Below are 18611 nucleotides of genomic sequence, written 5' to 3'. Positions count from 1 at the left end.
TTAATTTTGGATTCTTGAAATTCAGAAGTATCATATCCACTGCGGTTCATATGCTCTCCAAAGTGGAACTCCAGCTTATTTATTTGTAATTAGGATTCAGACAAATGTCCATGTTTCTAAACACCACACAAAAACTGGCAAAAGTGGCAGAGACTGATTAAGAAAGATACTTAAATGCAGAACAAAATCCTGTATTCAAACAACACTATGACTGCAATAAAGGAAAAGCCATTGTGAACCATAGGTTTTTGTCAGACAAATTTTATAAGCTCAAGAAAGACCGACTCTCGAGCTTTTAATATTCCTCATTTTGGGCGGAAAGGCAAAGAACAGCATCTCCTTCTTTGGTAAGAATATGAGGCTAGTTGTCAGGAGACCTGGCCTAAAGCCCTGGCTCTGTCCCTCAGTGACCCTGTGACCTCACCTGATCTCTGCCTATTTTCTCGATTCTGCAGATTAGCTTGATGTAACTCATCCCTGGTGCTGAGAAACTGCGATGCTGAAAGAGCATCAGGTCATACCAGTGACTCTCACAGTGTGGCTTCTGCAGCGTCACCACCTGAGAATTTTTAAGAAATGCAAATTTGGGGGCCCCACCTCAGATCTACAGAATCAGTAATCTGTGTTTTGAGAAGCAAGTCCAGGTGATTCTGATGCACACAATATATATACCGTATACCAGGGGTCCCCAACTCCCAGGCCGCAGACCGGTACTGGTCCTCGGCCTGTTAGGAACCGGGCCGCACAGCAGGAGGTGAGCGACGGGTGGGCGGCGAGCCAGCAAAGCTTCACCTGCCTCTCCCCATCACTCCCCATCGCTTGCATTACTGCCTGAACCATCCCCCACCCCCACCCCCACCCCCGGCCCGTGGAAAAACTGTCTTCCATGAAACCGGTCCCAGGTGTCAAAAAGATTGGGGACCGCTGCTGTATACAGTTTGAGAACCACTGCATTAGATCAAAACTACAGTTAAGAAATTCACAGCTCCAAATTCAACGTAAATTAAATAAATCTGAATTCCATAACAGACTCAGTTTATCAGCCACATTAATTTTCAGGATTATGGCACTGAAGGCACCTCAATCATTCTTTGAAAATATAAAAAGACATAGCCACAAAGGTAAAATTTAGGGCCTTTTTAGCTACAAATAGCCTATGAAACTTAGTTTTACCCCTCATTAGGAAAGTTAGGATTTTAAAGTATGTCTTACTTTTCCAAAGCTATTTATTGTTAAAAGAAAAAAGTCATTTCCTAACTATAAAGACTTTCTCTTCAATCTTGTGAAGAATTATTTAATAAAAGGCATATTCAGGTTTGTAAATATACTGAAAGATATGCCTGATCTATAGAAAATATTATAGCAGTACATAAGGGGTTTTTACACTGCTAACGTAAGAAACACACGTTCTGAGTTATTCTGCACATTCCAGTAGCCGCAGTTGCCTTTCAGAGAAGACTACCTTGGTTTTTTGGGGTTTTTTTTGTTTGTTTTTTATTTATTTATTTATTTATTTATTTATTTATTTATTTTTGGCTGTGTTGGGTCTTCGTTTCTGTGCGAGGGCTTTCTCTAGTTGTGGCGAGCGGGGGCCACTCTTCATCGCGGTGCGCGGGCCTCTCACTATCGCGGCCTCTCTTGTTGCGGAGCACAGGCTCCAGACGCGCAGGCTCAGTAGTTGTGGCTCACGGGCCCAGCTGCTCCGCGGCATGTGGGATCTTCCCAGACCAGGGCTCGAACCCGTGCCCCCTGCATTGGCAGGCAGACTCTCAACCACTGCGCCACCAGGGAAGCCCTACCTTGGTTTTTAATGTCTAGTTTTGTAAGATCCAAGAGAAGTGCACATACAGACATTGTGACTCCATAATCCACCCTCTGAAAATATTATAATTATATATGTAGTTACTTTCTATATATAGAAATAATAAAATAGCTTTATGAATTGTTAGATAAATTATTAAATAAATAACACTTTACCTTGCTAAGGTATCCTCATCTTTCAGGTCACCACACATTAAGAGGGCTGGTTCAGTTTCACAATCTATTTAGTCTTTATTTTCTGACGTTAATAAGAATTAGGCTATTTAGGGAAAAGACCTCATGATCAAGGCCCCTTGCTATGTTTTTACACATGGTTCCTCTGACACCAAAAAGAAGCTACACTGTGGATGAAATGCCTCAAATAAAACAATGAAAATCATTGATTTGGAAAATGCAAAACTCTGAAAAATACTCTTTTATAATTTCTTTTCCATAATTACAGGTTTTTCAAAAAAGATTTTAAAAAATTCTCTTCCAGAATAAGTGAAGATAATGTGCCAAAACCAAAGCACCCGAGTCCTGGCAAGAGTCTGTTCTTAAGTTATCTTTTTGGATTTGTTTTGTTACAACAGAAACTTAGTTCTTAAAGCACTTATCCAAAGACCCTGGACTTGTTTTATTTTACTTGAGGACAAAGACATTCTTGCAGCAGGACAGCTTAAACTCAGGAAGATGTCACTACAAGAAAAGGCTGAAATTCACTGCCATCTTCTAGGACTCAGTTACCAGTGTCAGCATGCCCTGAATTCACTTTAGCACATCTAATAACAGCACAGCTCAGGAGGTGCTATATAAGCTTCATATACATTTAACAATGGCTCATAGCCTCACTGAATTTTTAAAGCTTTTTAACAAACTGACTGCAGTGATAGACTTTAGGTGTAGCCATGAGACACAATTTTAGAGAAAAGGGCTGTTCAAGTATATTTTTTATGATAGGTAGGTATACTTATACTATAAAAAACTTAACACTAGGGCTTCCCTGGTGGTGCAGTGGTTAAGAATCTGCCTGCCTAATGCAGGGGACATGGGTTCGAACCCTGGTCCGGGAAGATCCCACATGCCTTGGAGCAACTAAGCCTGTGATCCACAACTACTGAAGCCCGCGTGCCCTAGAGCCTGAGCGCCGCGACTACTGAAGCCCGCGTGCCTAGAGCCTGTGCTCTGCAACAAGAGAAGCCACCACAATGAGAAACCCATGCACCACAACGAAGAGTAGTCCCGGCTCACTGCAACTAGAGAAAGCCCGCGCACAGCAACAAAGACCCAATGCAGCCAAAGATAAATTTAAAAAAAACAAAAAAAAAAACAAAAAAAACTTAACACTAGTAAATTAACCATTTTTTTAACAAATTTTTGTCAATGTTTTCAGATGTCAGATTATCATAATATTCCCCCAAAGATTCTATAGACCAAATAATCTGAGCTGGTTAAAAAGAATGAAAAAATGAATGCAACATTTAATAGAGCTTTTATTTGTTTAACTTGGTAAATGTAGAATGTAATGGTTTCAAGGAAAACTCTGGAGTATTTCAGTCACAACTCAACAGTTAACATGATTTTGAAGAACAGTCTTATCTTCAATATCTACCCACCCTTACACAGACACATCTACAGGAATCCATGTACATACATATTAGTTTTCAACAACCCAGGATTCTCAACAACTCTAGAATTTAGATTTTATATTCTCACACACTTCAAAGTTATCCATTTGATGCAGGATATAACCATAAGGAGATAAAAATTCATGCAATGATACTCAGGTTTTGAAAAAGTAAATCCAATATTTGATACTTCAATGCTATGTAAAGTGCATTGAATATCTAAAATAAAACAAGTGCCAATTTCATCATGAATTAATAACATATTTATTGTCTTGAAACCAAACAGGCCCAAGCTGCTTTCTGTCTTTCTGAGTCACCTCTCTATACACTCATTGCTCTCAAACTTCCTGTGTAATGAAAACCAAGATATTTCATTTCTTCTTTGCAGTTCACAAGAGATGGCAAAGGGCTCAAGGTAGGTATGTTCTTGATAATTCAGAGTCAGAAAGTACTTCTTCTTGTGCAGAAGGTTCATGGTCTCCTGCATTTTCAGCCAATTCAATATCTAACTCATCATTACTTTCTGCACTGTAATCAACTTCTTCAAGGAATCGAGGTTCATCTTCATCCAAAACATAAGTGGTGGGGCTGTAGCCAAAGCACATGGAACACACAAGATTTCGTTAGTTTTCAAGGCTCTAATATAAGATTATTTGGCCATACTGGATTAACTTTGATTTCAATATAATACAAGTAATTTGGGTTAATTTTTAAAATGTTACCCAAATGAACAAATTAAGAAATTTATAGTAGCGGAAATCTATTGCATTGATAATAAAGGATGAAATGCTGATTTCTAATTATCTGACAAGAGTGTCAATATATATGCTACAATTAGATAGCTACAAAAAACAATGGACTTGCTCATTAGGTTACTTCTTTGAAGGATTCCATCAATTTGTAGACTCTAAAAGTGTATTTTAATCACTATAAATCAAGTAACAGATAATTTCAACAGGCTTTATAAGAAACTGTGGTATCTAATTGGTTCCTCCAGTAATGCCCTGAAACCACTTATTCTAAGTCTGTAAAGTAATTATTTGCCATGAAAACGGCCCATATACCCATCCTCACAGTTTCCACTGGTCAAGAATAAAAATGAAAAACAAGTGAACACTCCATACCCAGGTTAATTACTTTCCCTTAGGACACAGAAGAAGATATTTGCTAAAAGCACTAAGTGCTTCTAAATATTTCATTAGGCAGGCTGTTTGGGATTAAGACAACCCTTCCACTAGGGTAACATATTCTTTCCTCTTCAAAAAAATCACAGTATTTTGACTTCTCCCCATTTGGGAGATTTTACACACACACACACACACACACACACACATATCAAAGAAACACTACAGAAACATTTCAACGTCCCCATTTTGTGAGCAAAACGATCTTAGCTTCATATAGATATATGTTTGTTTATATCCCACCTACTTCCCATTGCTGATACAATTAAAAGCTATAAAATCAGACAATAAAAGGGGAACAATAATCTTGTCAAATGAGCAGAGAAAGAGATGTTATTAGGCACCTAAAATGAAAGAATTCCTGCAACTGAATATTAAATTCAGTTCAGATATCTGGAAGTTTAAACAGGAAAGACAAGTTAATGGATTATATTGTTCTAATTTTCTGAGACAAGAAGGCAAAACTCATCTGGTGAGAGTATCTTTTTTCCTAGAATTGTTTTAATCTTGCTAATTAAGGAAAAGAGAATAACACATTGCAAAACCACCTTGATCTTGTATAGTAAACTTCCTCTTAAACGGCTGAGAGCTTGCACCATGATACAGTAGTCCTGATAAATCAAGCTGAGTGGTTTGGAAGATTGTGTAAGACTTTACAATACATCTAACATTCACAAGAACAATTTCACCATTATGCAACTAAAATATCATCACTCTGTTAGGTTTTTAGAAAAAAAAAGTTGGATTAAAAAATTATTTGCCTTTAAAATGACAATTATACTCTTTCTTTCTTTTGAAAAACTGTTAATTCATTCCATCTTGACCTTGGTGTTTCAAATTCTCAGGGTGTCCCAGGGAAGCTAAATACTAAAAAATTAATCAATTTGAACAAAGGGAAAGAGTTTAAAGAAAAAGCCTAGTCTTATAAACTGTAAGTCAATAAGGAAACTGAAGGAAAGAAGTTAATTTAGGGACAATAAAGATGCCCAGGATCAAGCCACAGAAGCTTCCAGAAAACAAGGAGACTTGGAGCTGGCATCAGATGCTGGCAAGAACTTTCAGACAGAGAAGCACAACCTGGAAGGCAAGCTCCTGGAAATTTAGAAGAAATCCCACAATAAAGAACGTTCAGTGCTCTGGATACAGAAAATAATTTAAGACTGTAAGTTCTTGGTTTTGGCTTATTCATATGCCGCCTGTGACATGAACTCCATTCACGTTCTGGCATCACCCATTCTAAGAGCCAGGAGTGGACTAGTTTCATATCCTTAGCCCATTGCTGTAACTTACACTGGCCCTGATATTTGACTCCTGTTTCTGTGGATCCTAACAAAATCATGTTCCTAGCCCAGCTTCATTAAGGACAACACCACAGCTGAAATATTCGGTATATCCTGCAATGGTAACGGGGCCATCAGTGTTAACTTATGGTGGGGAGGGGGGCAGAGGGGACAGGAGAGGTCAGTAGATCTGGGTTTAAGGAGCTAGAGGGATACTGAGATGAGGAAAGAGAAGGAAGAATACAACCCCCATCGCTCACTGAAAGCAGCCTTCTTACTGGCACTTTAGATGCTCTTCTTTTATTAAAGCCCATGCTGCCCTTTCTCTATACACGCCCTTTGTACCCTGCACATTCTATCTGATGTTTCTCATATGCATTTGAAACCATCTATTGAGGGCCTGTCTTCTCAGTACTAAATCACAGGTGTCTCTTGGCACCTCCTGGCGGTGGGCTCCCAGACTACCTGATACACTGTAGCCCTGAACAAATGTTTGCTGAACTCTATGAGAAGCCACAAGGTTGACAAGATCATCCATTTTCATATCACCCAATCCCAGTGATTTTATCTTAGTGAAAAAACTTAAGGCACAAGATCAATCCTAACAACTCAGCTTTACTTTTATTAATAATTCCAACATATGTTTTGAGCGCTTTACAACTCAGGAAGTTCCTGCACACACATGATCTCACAGTAACCTTCACTTCAGAGAAAGACTAAGGTAATTTGCCCTAGTGTTATAAAACAATCCTTTTATATCAGCAGACAAGAATTCAAATATTATTTTAATCATAAAAAAAGAAAGTCTAATTTTTTTATTGGGGTATAGTTGTTTTACAGTGTTGTGTTAGTTTCTACTGTACAGCAAAATGGAGTTCCCTGTGCTATACAGCATGTTCTCATTAGTTATCTATTTTATACATATTAATGTATACATGTTAATCCCAATCTCCCAATTCATCCCACCCCACCTTTCCCCCCTTGGTGTCTAATCAACATTTAATTATTTCCCATCACTACTACGTTGCTTTTCCCACCACTACTTCCTTGTTCCCCTCATTTTCTTCACATATGTTTACTCCTTTTGCCCTGTTTTTGTTTCATTCTAATAGCTGTTCCATATATACCTGCCTTAATGTCCTTCTATTCTGGATTTTAGAAACATTTCATTCTAAAAGAGAATAGCATTTTAATTCAAAAACAAATCCTCCTCATGCTGCTTCAGGGAAAATATTAAAACTTTCCCCCAAAGGGCATTCTCACAGGACAAATCATTGAAATTCTCTGTTGTATGGTATTGTTATGATGTGGACAAGGTTTATAATTCTGCTTCATTCAGATTCAGAAAGTTTTCTGGCTATCCTTATGTTAAACTATTAAGCACTGCACAAAATTAAACCTAAAAAATTGTCTCCCTCAAACGTACACTCATCTGCTGCCATTACAGCTGTTCTGACATCCGAGACACCAGAGTGTAGACCTTCAGCTCTGTTACCTGTACAAGCACGGAGGACACATGGAGTCGGAAAGTCTGGGTTTGTGCCTCTACTCTGTTAACCAGCTGTGTGATCCTGAACAAGTCACTTACTTTCTCCAAGCACCAGTTTTTCTCAAGTGTAAAGCAGCTCCACCACCTCACAAAGTGGTCTGGCTCAAATTAGATAGTAAATGGGAAAGCATTTGAAACTCCTAAGCTGCACAAATATAAAATGTTATTATGACATTAATAAAACCTACCTTGTTAAAGAAAAAAGTAAATCAATCTTTCTCAATTCCTAAAGAGTCCAGGTGATGGGCTGCCCCAAGCCCAGCAGACTAAAAATGCTGCCTTACCTTTGTAACTCAGGATCCTCCCTTAACCCTGCACTCTTTTACAATTCTGAGACCAACCTACCTGTTTTCAGACAGTAAAATTTTAAAATAAATAAATAAAGATACCCTGGGGGAGAATTTCTGAAACTTATTTACAAACAGAAAAATATTCCATTGCCCGCATTGTCAGAAATTTGTGACTCGCTGACTGTGTCTTTCTTGTGTTGAAATGTTAAGTCTAAGGTGAAAGAAAATCTCTATCTGCACAAATATTGGAGAGTATTTTACTTATATAATTTGATTCCTACCCTATAGCCTCTACTAAATATCACAAAGTTAACAAAATTATCCATAAAAAACACAAATAACAACTTTTGTCAGTCTTAAGTGCCCACGGCATACATATAAGTACTTGCACACACATTCACACGCAACACACACACACACACACACACACAGAGTGTACAGAATGTTTAAAAAGAGATTATCTATTTGGAAAAAAAAAGGAAAGTTAAGTTGCTAATTTACTGATACTTTGTTGGAAAAACAGTGTAACAGTTGCCTTTGGTTAACAGTTAAGTCACTAAACTCCAACTTAGTTTGCTATTGATCTAAAAACACTCCTTGTGCATAATGAGAGGGTTAAATGGTTAATTCCTAACTAATACAGGACAGCTCCCAAAACTGAAACCATTCCCTTTCAGTAATTTTGCTTAATCATTTGGAAGATGCAAGATATAAGGAAAGTACAGGGGAATTTTGGAGTTAGACATGGATGCAATTCCTGGTTCTGTCAGGAATTACTACATGGATGACCTTTATAAATTCATCTCTGAGCCTCGATTTACACACATATGTAGAGGGGTTACAATTCCATCTGTCTCTGGTCATTCTCAGTAGAACATTAAAATCTCTGAGATAACAATCCAACTTAACAGAAATTCGGAATGGGCACGCGTGTTGGGGGTCCCAAGACCACCCCAGGTTTAGTGATTTGCTAGGAAGATTTACAGGATTCAGCACGGAGTTGTATTCAAAGCTATGACTTATTACAGTGAAAGGATACAAAGAAAAATCAACCAAGAGAAAAGGTGCATGGGGCAAAGTCCAGAGGAAACCAAGGGCAGTGGCTAAGAGGCAGCGTAGTCACCAGAGCTTTCAGCAATTTCAAAAGAATGCAGGCAAAAATTGGAGTTCAGAGCTGCGAAGTGTCCTGAAGGAAGGGAGTTACAGAGATGTGACCCCCAACAGTTCTGACCTAGAGGTATTTGACAAATTCTTAAAATACACAATGCAAGAAGCGGGAAAGCAAAGCAGAAAGCAGCAAAACAAATAAAACAGAAAATAACAGAATTTTTGGCAGTCCTGTGGTGCTAAGGAAAGGAGAAACACTGGGCCTTCAATTGTGACCTCTGGAGGGCTACAACTTAGAAAGCGGGGAGGGGTGAACCGAGAATCACACAAGCTTCCTAAGTTTTGCAAACCCATCTCAAGTCAGCTCAGTTCCTCACTCAGTTGGGGTGATCTGCCCTACTCTACGGCCTGCCGGAGGAGAGAATGAATCCTCTTTGAATGAATATGTGCTCTTCTTATTCTGATATATTATATTCTTATTTTGAAGTCTCAAATAGACACCTATGTGAGAAGAATAACTTCATTCTTCCAAGAGGCTACCAAGAATTTAACACATAAATATCTATAAATATATCTGGTCATCAAATGTCTTATCCAGTTAAGTCTTAGAGACTAACAATGACTAACTTGACACCTACCTGAATCTCAATGATAAGGATGATCACTGCCTCCTCTTATGATAAGCCTCAAAGCTTTCATTATAGTCAAATCTGGCCTGTGGACCTAAGTGCTCACTTAAGTCCCAGTTATTTTTCTAGATGATTTCAATTTCCTCTGTATTTATGAGTACAACAGCATTTCACCGACTTCGTACAAATGCACAAATGGTTCACTTTTAGTTATAAGCAACTATGATTTCCAGGGGACTTGGAAGTTGTGATACTATCTTCAATTACATGGCATGATTTATCTGCCTAGAAAATATTCCAGTAGCAATTATAGCTATAAGAATTTTCTACGTGGTAGTAATAAATGACTCTCATATGCAAACCAGACTCAAATATGTGCATCACAGTCACTAAAAAGGAAGATCCATTTTTAAGATTAACTTGATTAAATGGTAAACTGTACATTAAAAATGATGCACATTAATATTAGTAAGTTTTACTATACTAGATATTGCTGTGAACATTTGGCCACAAATGATCTATACTGACAGAGACTCTCCTTGACCAAACTTGAGGCAGGGTCCTCTGAGTCCTTTTTCTGACTTGGCCCTGACCTGGGGCTCTGTCCTTCGTTCAGGGCTCTGCCTGCTTACTCCAGGTTTAGCAAGAATCTTGCTGAGTCTGTTAATCCCTTACTCTCGGTATCTGATCACCCTGGCCTGCTTTCAGCAAAAATTCTGCCATGTCCGTTTAGTCAGAATCTCCCTTACCCCTGATGTTTCCTCTTAGCAATTTTCAATCCACAAATCCCCACTCTATACCTCAGCTATAAATCTCCACTCTTCCATACTGTATTCATAGTTGAACTCAACTCTCCCCTACTGCAAAACCCCACCGTAGCAGTCCTCCTGAATTAAGTCTGCCTTGCTGTTCTTTAACAAGTATCATGAATAATTTTTTTTTCTTTAACAATATTAATTTAATTTTCTCGGAAGAAAAAGTTCTTATGTATTTACAAATAAACACTAGCTTCACATAAAGAAAGTGTGGATAATATGGAGGTTACTATTTCATTCTAATGTTAATAGTGTGCAGCAATCAATATCTTTGTATTACTTTACCCATAACGTCCAGCTATCCTCTCTTATACTTCTAGGGACGGGGTAGAGCCTTCAACCAAGAACATTATGATGTTAACTGGTCCACAGACCTGTACTCATTTCCTATACCTTAGTAGAAATGTACTCTACATTTATCAAAACACATCAAATTAGATTTTTAAAGAAGCATTCACACAAAATAGAACTAATGTTAAGCATGTTTTAAAGGCTTTCTTCAGCTTAAGTCCTATTTATTTTATTAGTTGCATTAGGAAAAATTTCTCATCAACTTTTCTTATGTCTTTGTGTATGCACAAAAAGGAATTAAGTAGTGATACATGGATGAATCTCAAAAACAAAGGTGACTGAAAGAAGCCAGACACAAAAGGTCACATATTGTATGATTCCATTTATTTGAAACATCTAGAATAGGTTAATTCATAGAGGCAGAAAGCAGATTAGTGGTTGCCAGGGGCTGAAAATGCTGCTTAATGAGTATGAGGGTCTCCTTCGTGGGTGATTAAAAAAGTTTTGGTACTAGACAGAGGTGATTGGTGGTTGCAAAATATTGTAAACAAACTGAATACTATTAAATTGTTCACTTTAAAAATGGTAAATTTCATGCTGTGTGAATTTCACCTCAATTAAAAAAAAAACACGTCCAAATACAGTTTGATTATAAGATAATAAGTAGGCTTCATTTAAACACGGCTATATTTTTTATTACAATAAAACACTGTATAGAGTTTGGTGTTTTTCAACTTCACTTTCCCATAATGTTTCAAACATACTTAAACTTAAAACCATATGCTTATTATCCTGAAATTTAGTCACCATCACAATTTCCTAATGAGAAGTACTGTTAAATGCTTTATCAGTTCTCAAATCCTTTAAATGAGAGTCACTGAGAATACTGCTTAGTTCAGGTAACAGGTAAAATAAAAACACTTTTGCTAAGTTCAAAAACACTATATAGCTGTGTATGGTCAGGCCACTCAAGATGGCTGTTCTCTTGCTCCATGTACATCCCCCACTCAAGGAGTGCCTGCCTCACCCACACCCTACTGGCATGACTGACCTTCCCTCTTAATCATAGAGCCTAATAAGTAACTTGCCCCACGCCCCATCCTCCCACCCCTACCCCCAGCTTAGTGATCTTCTACTCTTCAGATCAGAATGGCTCCACCTGCTAGTTTATCAAAGGGGCTGTGAGGGACAGGCTCTTTTGCTGGTTTCCCTGGTAACTGGTGAGCCAACCTGATGCCAATTCTGTGTAACTGGTAACACCCACCCCCCACCACCCGTAGCGAAGACTGCGGCCATGTCCTGCCTGCTGTCTCTTTCCAGGACCTTGCATCGGACATGTAAGAGTCACTATCCAATAAACCAAGGATGTTTCTAGCTGTCTCTGGGCTCACTCTTTGGTTTTAAGGCTGGGCAATTACAAGGCTTGCAGGCCTGTAGGGTGCAGCCTAACAAGCTTTAAGTTTTTAAATGAGTTCTACCAACATTCCCAGCTTTGACCTAAAAGAAACACACCCCCTAGGAAAGACATAATGCAGACTTAAGTGTTGTATGAAATGGAATTTTTATTACACAACAAATACAATTGGGTAAAATTAAAATGATTTGTGTGTGGCAATTTCCAACAAATGCCCTAAGAATATAAAACATAATTAATTTTCAACCACAGGCTTCACTGAGAAGCAAGTTCTGTAACTTATGATAAACACAGTGGACCTCAAAGGCCACTAAGATGACGGGAAAAAAATAACTTTTTAAAAAAGGATAAACCCATAAAAAAAGAAAACTGGAGAGGAGATAATAGCAAAGAAGAGATATCAACAAAATGTTGGAGGATGGAGGAAGATGGATGAAATTAGTAGGCTTGAGTTCCAACTTCCTCCAATTTGCTGAGCATCTACAGTAGGGGAAGCCAAGGAAAAAATGCCGATTTGTATTACAAAGCCCTAGAACAGTTCAGGAATTGAAGATAATGGTTATATGGGGAACTGAAAACAGAATTGGTTAAAAGGTATTATAAAGAGCAATTAGATCTTTAGATCCCCTTGCTTGGGCCATGCCCTAGTTCAAAGAGATGGAAAGTTGACTTTCTAAAGACTTTTTATCAGAGAGGCTATTCACTTAGGGCAAAAGGCAGAAGTGGGGTAAAGGTGAGAAGAGTAAGTGAAAGTCTGCTCAAAATAAGTCCTACTAGGCTCCCAGAATGCTGGCTTATGCGCCTGGGCAATATTTCTCAATTTTAAAAAATCATCCTCCCTAGTTTTTTTTAGAGTTTTTTTCCCCCTAATCCCCCCTTAATTCACTACAATTAAGAATTAAAAAGATAAATTTCACATCAGATTAGACTCAGCTAAAGGAAGCACAGGTGAATTAAAGGTTGGTTAGAAAAAACATCCAGAAAAAAGCAGATGGACAGAAGAATAGAAACTTATTCATGACAGTAAAAGACACAGAGGACATAGTAAAAAGGTCAAACTTAAAAGTAAATGGAGGGGCTTCCCTGGTGGCACAGTGGTTAAGAATCTACCTGCCAATGCAGGGGACATGGGTTCGAGCCCTGGTCCAGGAAGATCCCACATGCCATGGAGTAACTAAGCCCATGCGCCACAACTACTGAGGCTGCGAGCCTAGATCCCATGCTCTGCAACAAGAGAAGCCACTGCAATGAGAAGCCTGCGCAGCACAATGAAGAGTAGCTCCCGCTAACCACAACTAGAGAAAAGCCCAGCAACAAAGACCCAGCGCAGCCAAAAATAAAATAAATTAATTTAAAAAAAAAAAAGTAAATTGAGTCCCAGAAAGAGGGAGATAATGGAGGAGAATCAATGTTTGAAGAGAAAATGGCTAAGAATTTTGCCAAACTGATGGAAGACATCAAGCCGTAAATTTAAGAAACCTTGTGAATCCCAAGCAAAATAAATAAAATCACATCTAAGTTAAACCCCTAAATAACTAAAGACTAAGAGAAATTCATAAAAGCAACTTAACCTTAAAAGATAGATGACGTTCAAAGGGGCCACAATCAGACTAATGGCTGACTTGACAACTCAGTGGTGGAAGAATGAAGACAATAGAATGATCCCTCAACATGCTGAAAAACGTTTCTCTATCCAAAAAAACACCCCTAAAAAATGAAGGTGAAGACTTAAGAGTATTCTTTGAGTAGAAGAAAAATGACCCCAGACAAAAACTGATATGAAGAAAGAAATGAGAAAAGGGGCGGGGAGTGGCGAGGCAGTAAACGTGTGGTGAGATCCAATGACTGCATAAAACAGTAATAACGGCTACAAAGTGTAAAATGCTCATAGTATACTCTATCTGACAACAGTACATATATTGAGAGGGGGTTAAATGGAGTTAACATATATGAAGGATCCTATATTGTCCCAAGAGATAAAAATTCACATTTATATTGAGCTTGAATATAAATATGAATATATTTTATATAATATAAATGTAAAAAGTTTAGTTTAAATAAATCAAATAAAAATCTTTTTAAAAACACAGGGCAAGTGGAACAAACAAAGCAAATAATAAGCAGGTAGATTTAAATCTAAATATGTCAATAATTACAATAAATGTAAATGAACTAATGTTCCAATTAAAAGATAACTGTCAGACTAAAATTTTACAAAAACAACTATATTCTGCTTACAATATATTTACATATAAAGAGACAGAAAGTTAAAAACAAACACTAAATAAAAAGAGAGCTAGTTATAGCTTATATACATGTAATACCAACATGGGTAAAGAATCTGTCTGCTTTTTAATATAAAGTCTTATATTCAGAAGTTTTAAGCGTTCCAAGTAAAATAATTTTATAGATCAGTAGTTTTTATGCTTTGTTCAACTTCTAATTGATTTTTAGATTCCAATTATTGTTTATAAAACTAAAGTATCTTCTATTAAATGAAGCAATGGTATATATACTAAATGGAAAAACTGGGAAATTATTTTTCGTAATTATCAAAGATTCACTTTGAATAAGTCTCTTACCTTTTTCTTAAGTTTATTTAAACAAACTCAAATGCTATGTGCCAAATACCGATGGGTTTATGGTGCTGTGAAGACTAATTATTTGTCATCTATAAATGAGTTACTGATTATCTTGACAAAGGCATTTAATGTTTACTGTTCTTGCCACTGCAATTATTCCAAGCTTACTTGATATAAATTGCCTATAGAAAATAAATTAGTTCACAACAAATAGATACTCTACCTTGAGAAACAGTTAAACCTGAGGAAGATAAAATTAAATTGAGGGCTACTATGTGGAATAAAACCATCCACATTGTACACAGAAACAAAAGCATAAATTTAACAGGGGAAGATGGGTTTGAAAGATTTTTAAGGGTCAACTCACTAAAAAAAATGGGAAGAACTTAATTCATTCAGATGATACGTCAGGTTTACATTAAGACCAGGAAACAGAAAGTTACCAAGGACAAAGAAAGGATCCAGAAGAGTACAGACAATAAAGAGAAAAAGACAGGAAGGTAATCTTAGTAAAAGTAAGTGGTTTCCTAGTTCCATCTCTAATACCATCATTTGGCTTTTTCACTCCAATATGGAAACGTGGCTTCACCTGCTTCTGATTCCATATTCAATCATCAAGACCTCTCCATTGCCACCTGATACTGTCTCCTCAAACAATCATTGCCACGTTACCTCCTTATTTGAGCTCTCATCCTCCTCTCAAACATGAATGATTCCAAACAGTTTCCTCAAAGGTTTTCTTGCCTCTACCTTCCCAGCTTCAATCAAATCTTTACATTATTTTCAGGCAAAAAACACCAATTAACATACTCCACCCAGTGGCTTCAAAACTGCCAACTGCCTAAAGGATAAAGTCTAACATCCTTACACTGATATTTAGGGTACTGTAAGACCTTTCCCTCAACCAACAAGCAATCCAACCCAATTGAATCTGAAAATCTTATGTAGCAACCTACCACTTCCTCAACTCAATATGTGACTGGTACTATGCAAGGCACCATTAGACAGTGTTGAAAGGCTTAAATATGGTCCCTGAGGTTAACTAGGAGTTAGCTAGGTAGGTGTGACTGACAGACTTCTCTCAGAAGCTGGTTTAGACAAGTACATGCTTTGAGATCCTTATTATCCTTGCTCTAACCACAGAGCAATGATAGATAAAATATAAAACAGGAAAATAAAAAAAGACACAGATGCATACAGAAACAACATAAACATCTCCTTGGACCAGAAAAAGCACAGAGGCACAAAAATAGGTCATGGGTCTCCTGAATTCCAGGTCCAAGAGCAGGCAGCAATAGCTCCTTCAAAATAACAGGGAGGCTTAAGTGTCCTAGAGCCAGGGAATTAAACCCAGACTCATGGCAATCGAGCAGCTGGAGTGAGGCTTCCCACTTTAGAAAGGAGGCTGAGACTGCACTTTCCAGCAAGACACAGGCTGTCTGCATCTCAGGGGTGGGTCCGAGGACAGCTCTCGAAAGATGGGGGAACCTGAATGGACCAGTTTTCCAAGCCAGCCTCTTCTGGGGAAGAGCAAAAGAAATATGATGCCTGAGACGTTGGAGAAGAAAAGACAAGACCATTTAGCCAAGGCCAAGCAGAGACATCGTGACGGAACTGCACTTCCTATGAGGCTGACCAGCTGCGTTTTCAGGACGCCAGTCACAAAGATAACTTCTCATCCTGACAATGTGGTCAGGCGCCGTCGATGCGAGGGGACCTTGGAGAAGCCCCAGCAAGTCTGTGCATTCAGGAGACTGCAGGGGCTCCAGGCCTACAGCCCTGAAGGAGAACCTTTCAGCACGTTGGACAGCGCAATTATTTTCGGAGCAATTGCCCTGCGTGGTGCAGGTGAATCCCTGGGCCGTGCTGGTGCCAGGTCTCTGCACACCAGCCCTGAAGCCATCACTACCCAGTTTTCAGACGGGGCAGAGATGATCCCAGGATTGGGTCTCTTCCTCCCACAGACCCTCTGCAGGCAACGAGTAACATATGCAGATATTCGCCGACAGTCTCGGAAAGTGAAAAGAGCAAGGGAGAGACTGGATATGGCCTTGAGGGCAGACAGGCTTGCCAGGGAGACAGAGAGAGCCAGGAGCCCTGAGAACTAGGTGAAAAATGGAGAAGACTGTCCTGAAGAAGCCGAGCGCTGCGGCCCCTGGGAAGTGGTTCACTGCATGACAGCCCTCCGTTCTACCTGCCTCTTTAAGTGTCAACCCTGTTTCTGGAGTGAGATGCTTTGTTAGATTAACATTGTACTCTATTAAACTCTTGGTAGACAAAAACGACAAGAGTAAACGTTTTTGTGAGTGAGAGACTGGGTTTCATGTGGCAAGAAAAATGATTTTTCCTTATCTTTGTACACTTCAATCTCTGTCAGGATTTCTCTATTGAATTCTACAGAGGTAATCTAGTCTGGGGGGATTACTTAATGTTTTTAGTTACAATATTTTCTTACATTGCTTACACTTAGGCAAGAAATGATACCTAATCTAGAGATTATTTTTTAATATTAATGCTATAAAATTTTATTAAGCTTGCTTTTTACTTCTCATTTTAACATCTTTTTTTGTCATTATTGTGTCAAATGCTAAATCAGACATAAGACTTTTTTTTTTTACATCTTTATTGGAGTATAATTGCTTTACAATGGTGTGTTAGTTTCTGCTGTACAACGAAGTGAATCAGCCATACACATACATATATCCCCATAACCCCTCTCTGTTGCCTCTCCCTCCCACCCTCCCTATCCCACCCCTCTATGTGGACACAAAGCACCGAGCTGATCTCCCTGTGCTATGCGGCTGCTTCCCACTAGCTCTCTATTTTACATTTGGTAGGGTATATAAGTAAGTCCATGCCACTCTCTCACTTCGTCCCAGCTTACCCTTCCCCCTCCCCGTGTCCTAAAGTTCATTCTCTACGTCTGTGTCTTTATTCCTGTCCTGCCCCTAGGTTCATCAGAACCTTTTTTTTTTTTTTTTTTTAGATTCCATATATATGTGTTAGCATACGGTATTTGTTTTTCTCTTTCTGACTTACTTCACTCTGTATGACAGACTCTAGGTCCATCCACCTAACTACAAGTAACTCAATTTCGTTTCTTTTTATGGCTGGGTAACATTCCATTGTATATATGTGCCACATCTTCATCCATTCATCTGTTGATGGACACTTAGGTTGCTTCCATGTCCTGGCTATCGTAAATGGAGCTGCAATGAACATTGTGGTACATGACACTTTTTGAATTGTGGTTTTCTCAGGGTGTATGCCCAGTGGTGGGATTGCTGGGTCGTATGGTAGTTCTATTTGTAGTTTTTTAAGGAACCTCCATACTGTTCTCCATAGTGGCTGTATCAATTTACATTCCCACCAACAGTGCAAACGGTTCCCTTCTCTCCACACCCTCTCCAGCATTTATTGTTTGTAGATTTTTTGATCATGGCCATTCTGACTGGTGTGAGATGATGTCTCATTGCAGTTTTGATTTGCATTTCTCTAATGATTAATGATGTTGAGCATTCTTTCATGTGTTTGTTGGCAATCTGTATATATTCTTTGCAGAAATGTCTATTTAGGTCTTCTGCCCATTTTTGGATTGGGTTGTTTGTTTTTTTGATATTGAGCTGCATGAGCTGCTTGTAAATTTTGGAGATTAATCCTTTGTCAGTTGCTTCATTTGCAAATATTTTTACATACTCTTTTTAAATGTACTTTTTAAAGGTTCATTTTTTTCCCTAGAACTTGATTTTGAAAATATTACTGATGAGTTTGCTTCTAGTAAAACAAAGAAAGTAAAATTTTCATAAATTCTGGTTAAGGGATAAATAAAATATTTAAATTTAACAAAAAAAAAAAGAAAGGAGGCTGAAAAAATAAGGCTGAGACTTCTGCCTAAGGCTAAGATTTTATAAAGTTGCAATTATTAAGTCAGAAAAAAGGAGACAAAGCAGCAAAGTCAGAACCCTAATGAACACAGTCACTTGTCCAGCAAAATCCCCAGTATCGTTGAAGGATGGGAAGTAGGAAATACAAGACTAATAAA

General features: G+C 38.3%; 1 protein-coding gene across 8 annotated transcripts in view; it reads right to left on the bottom strand.

The window, feature by feature from the left end:
- Positions 1–2886: 2886 nt before the first annotated feature.
- AGTPBP1 (ATP/GTP binding carboxypeptidase 1) overlaps positions 2887–18611 on the bottom strand; it is a 174858-nt gene continuing 159133 nt past the window's right edge. For 7 of the 8 annotated variants that reach the window (XM_057548960.1, XM_057548966.1, XM_057548962.1 and 4 more), the window contains one exon: positions 2887–4016. In XM_057548960.1, the coding sequence (XP_057404943.1) occupies positions 3839–4016 (178 nt within the window). In that variant the 3' untranslated portion in view covers positions 2887–3838. The remainder of the gene's footprint in view (positions 4017–18611) is intronic. The other variant, XM_057548963.1, reaches the window with a different exon arrangement.

This window comes from Balaenoptera acutorostrata, chromosome 6, assembly GCF_949987535.1.
Source record: "Balaenoptera acutorostrata chromosome 6, mBalAcu1.1, whole genome shotgun sequence".
In the NCBI taxonomy this organism is placed as follows: Eukaryota; Metazoa; Chordata; class Mammalia; order Artiodactyla; family Balaenopteridae; genus Balaenoptera; species Balaenoptera acutorostrata.
This window is presented reverse-complemented; position numbering and strand designations above follow the sequence as displayed.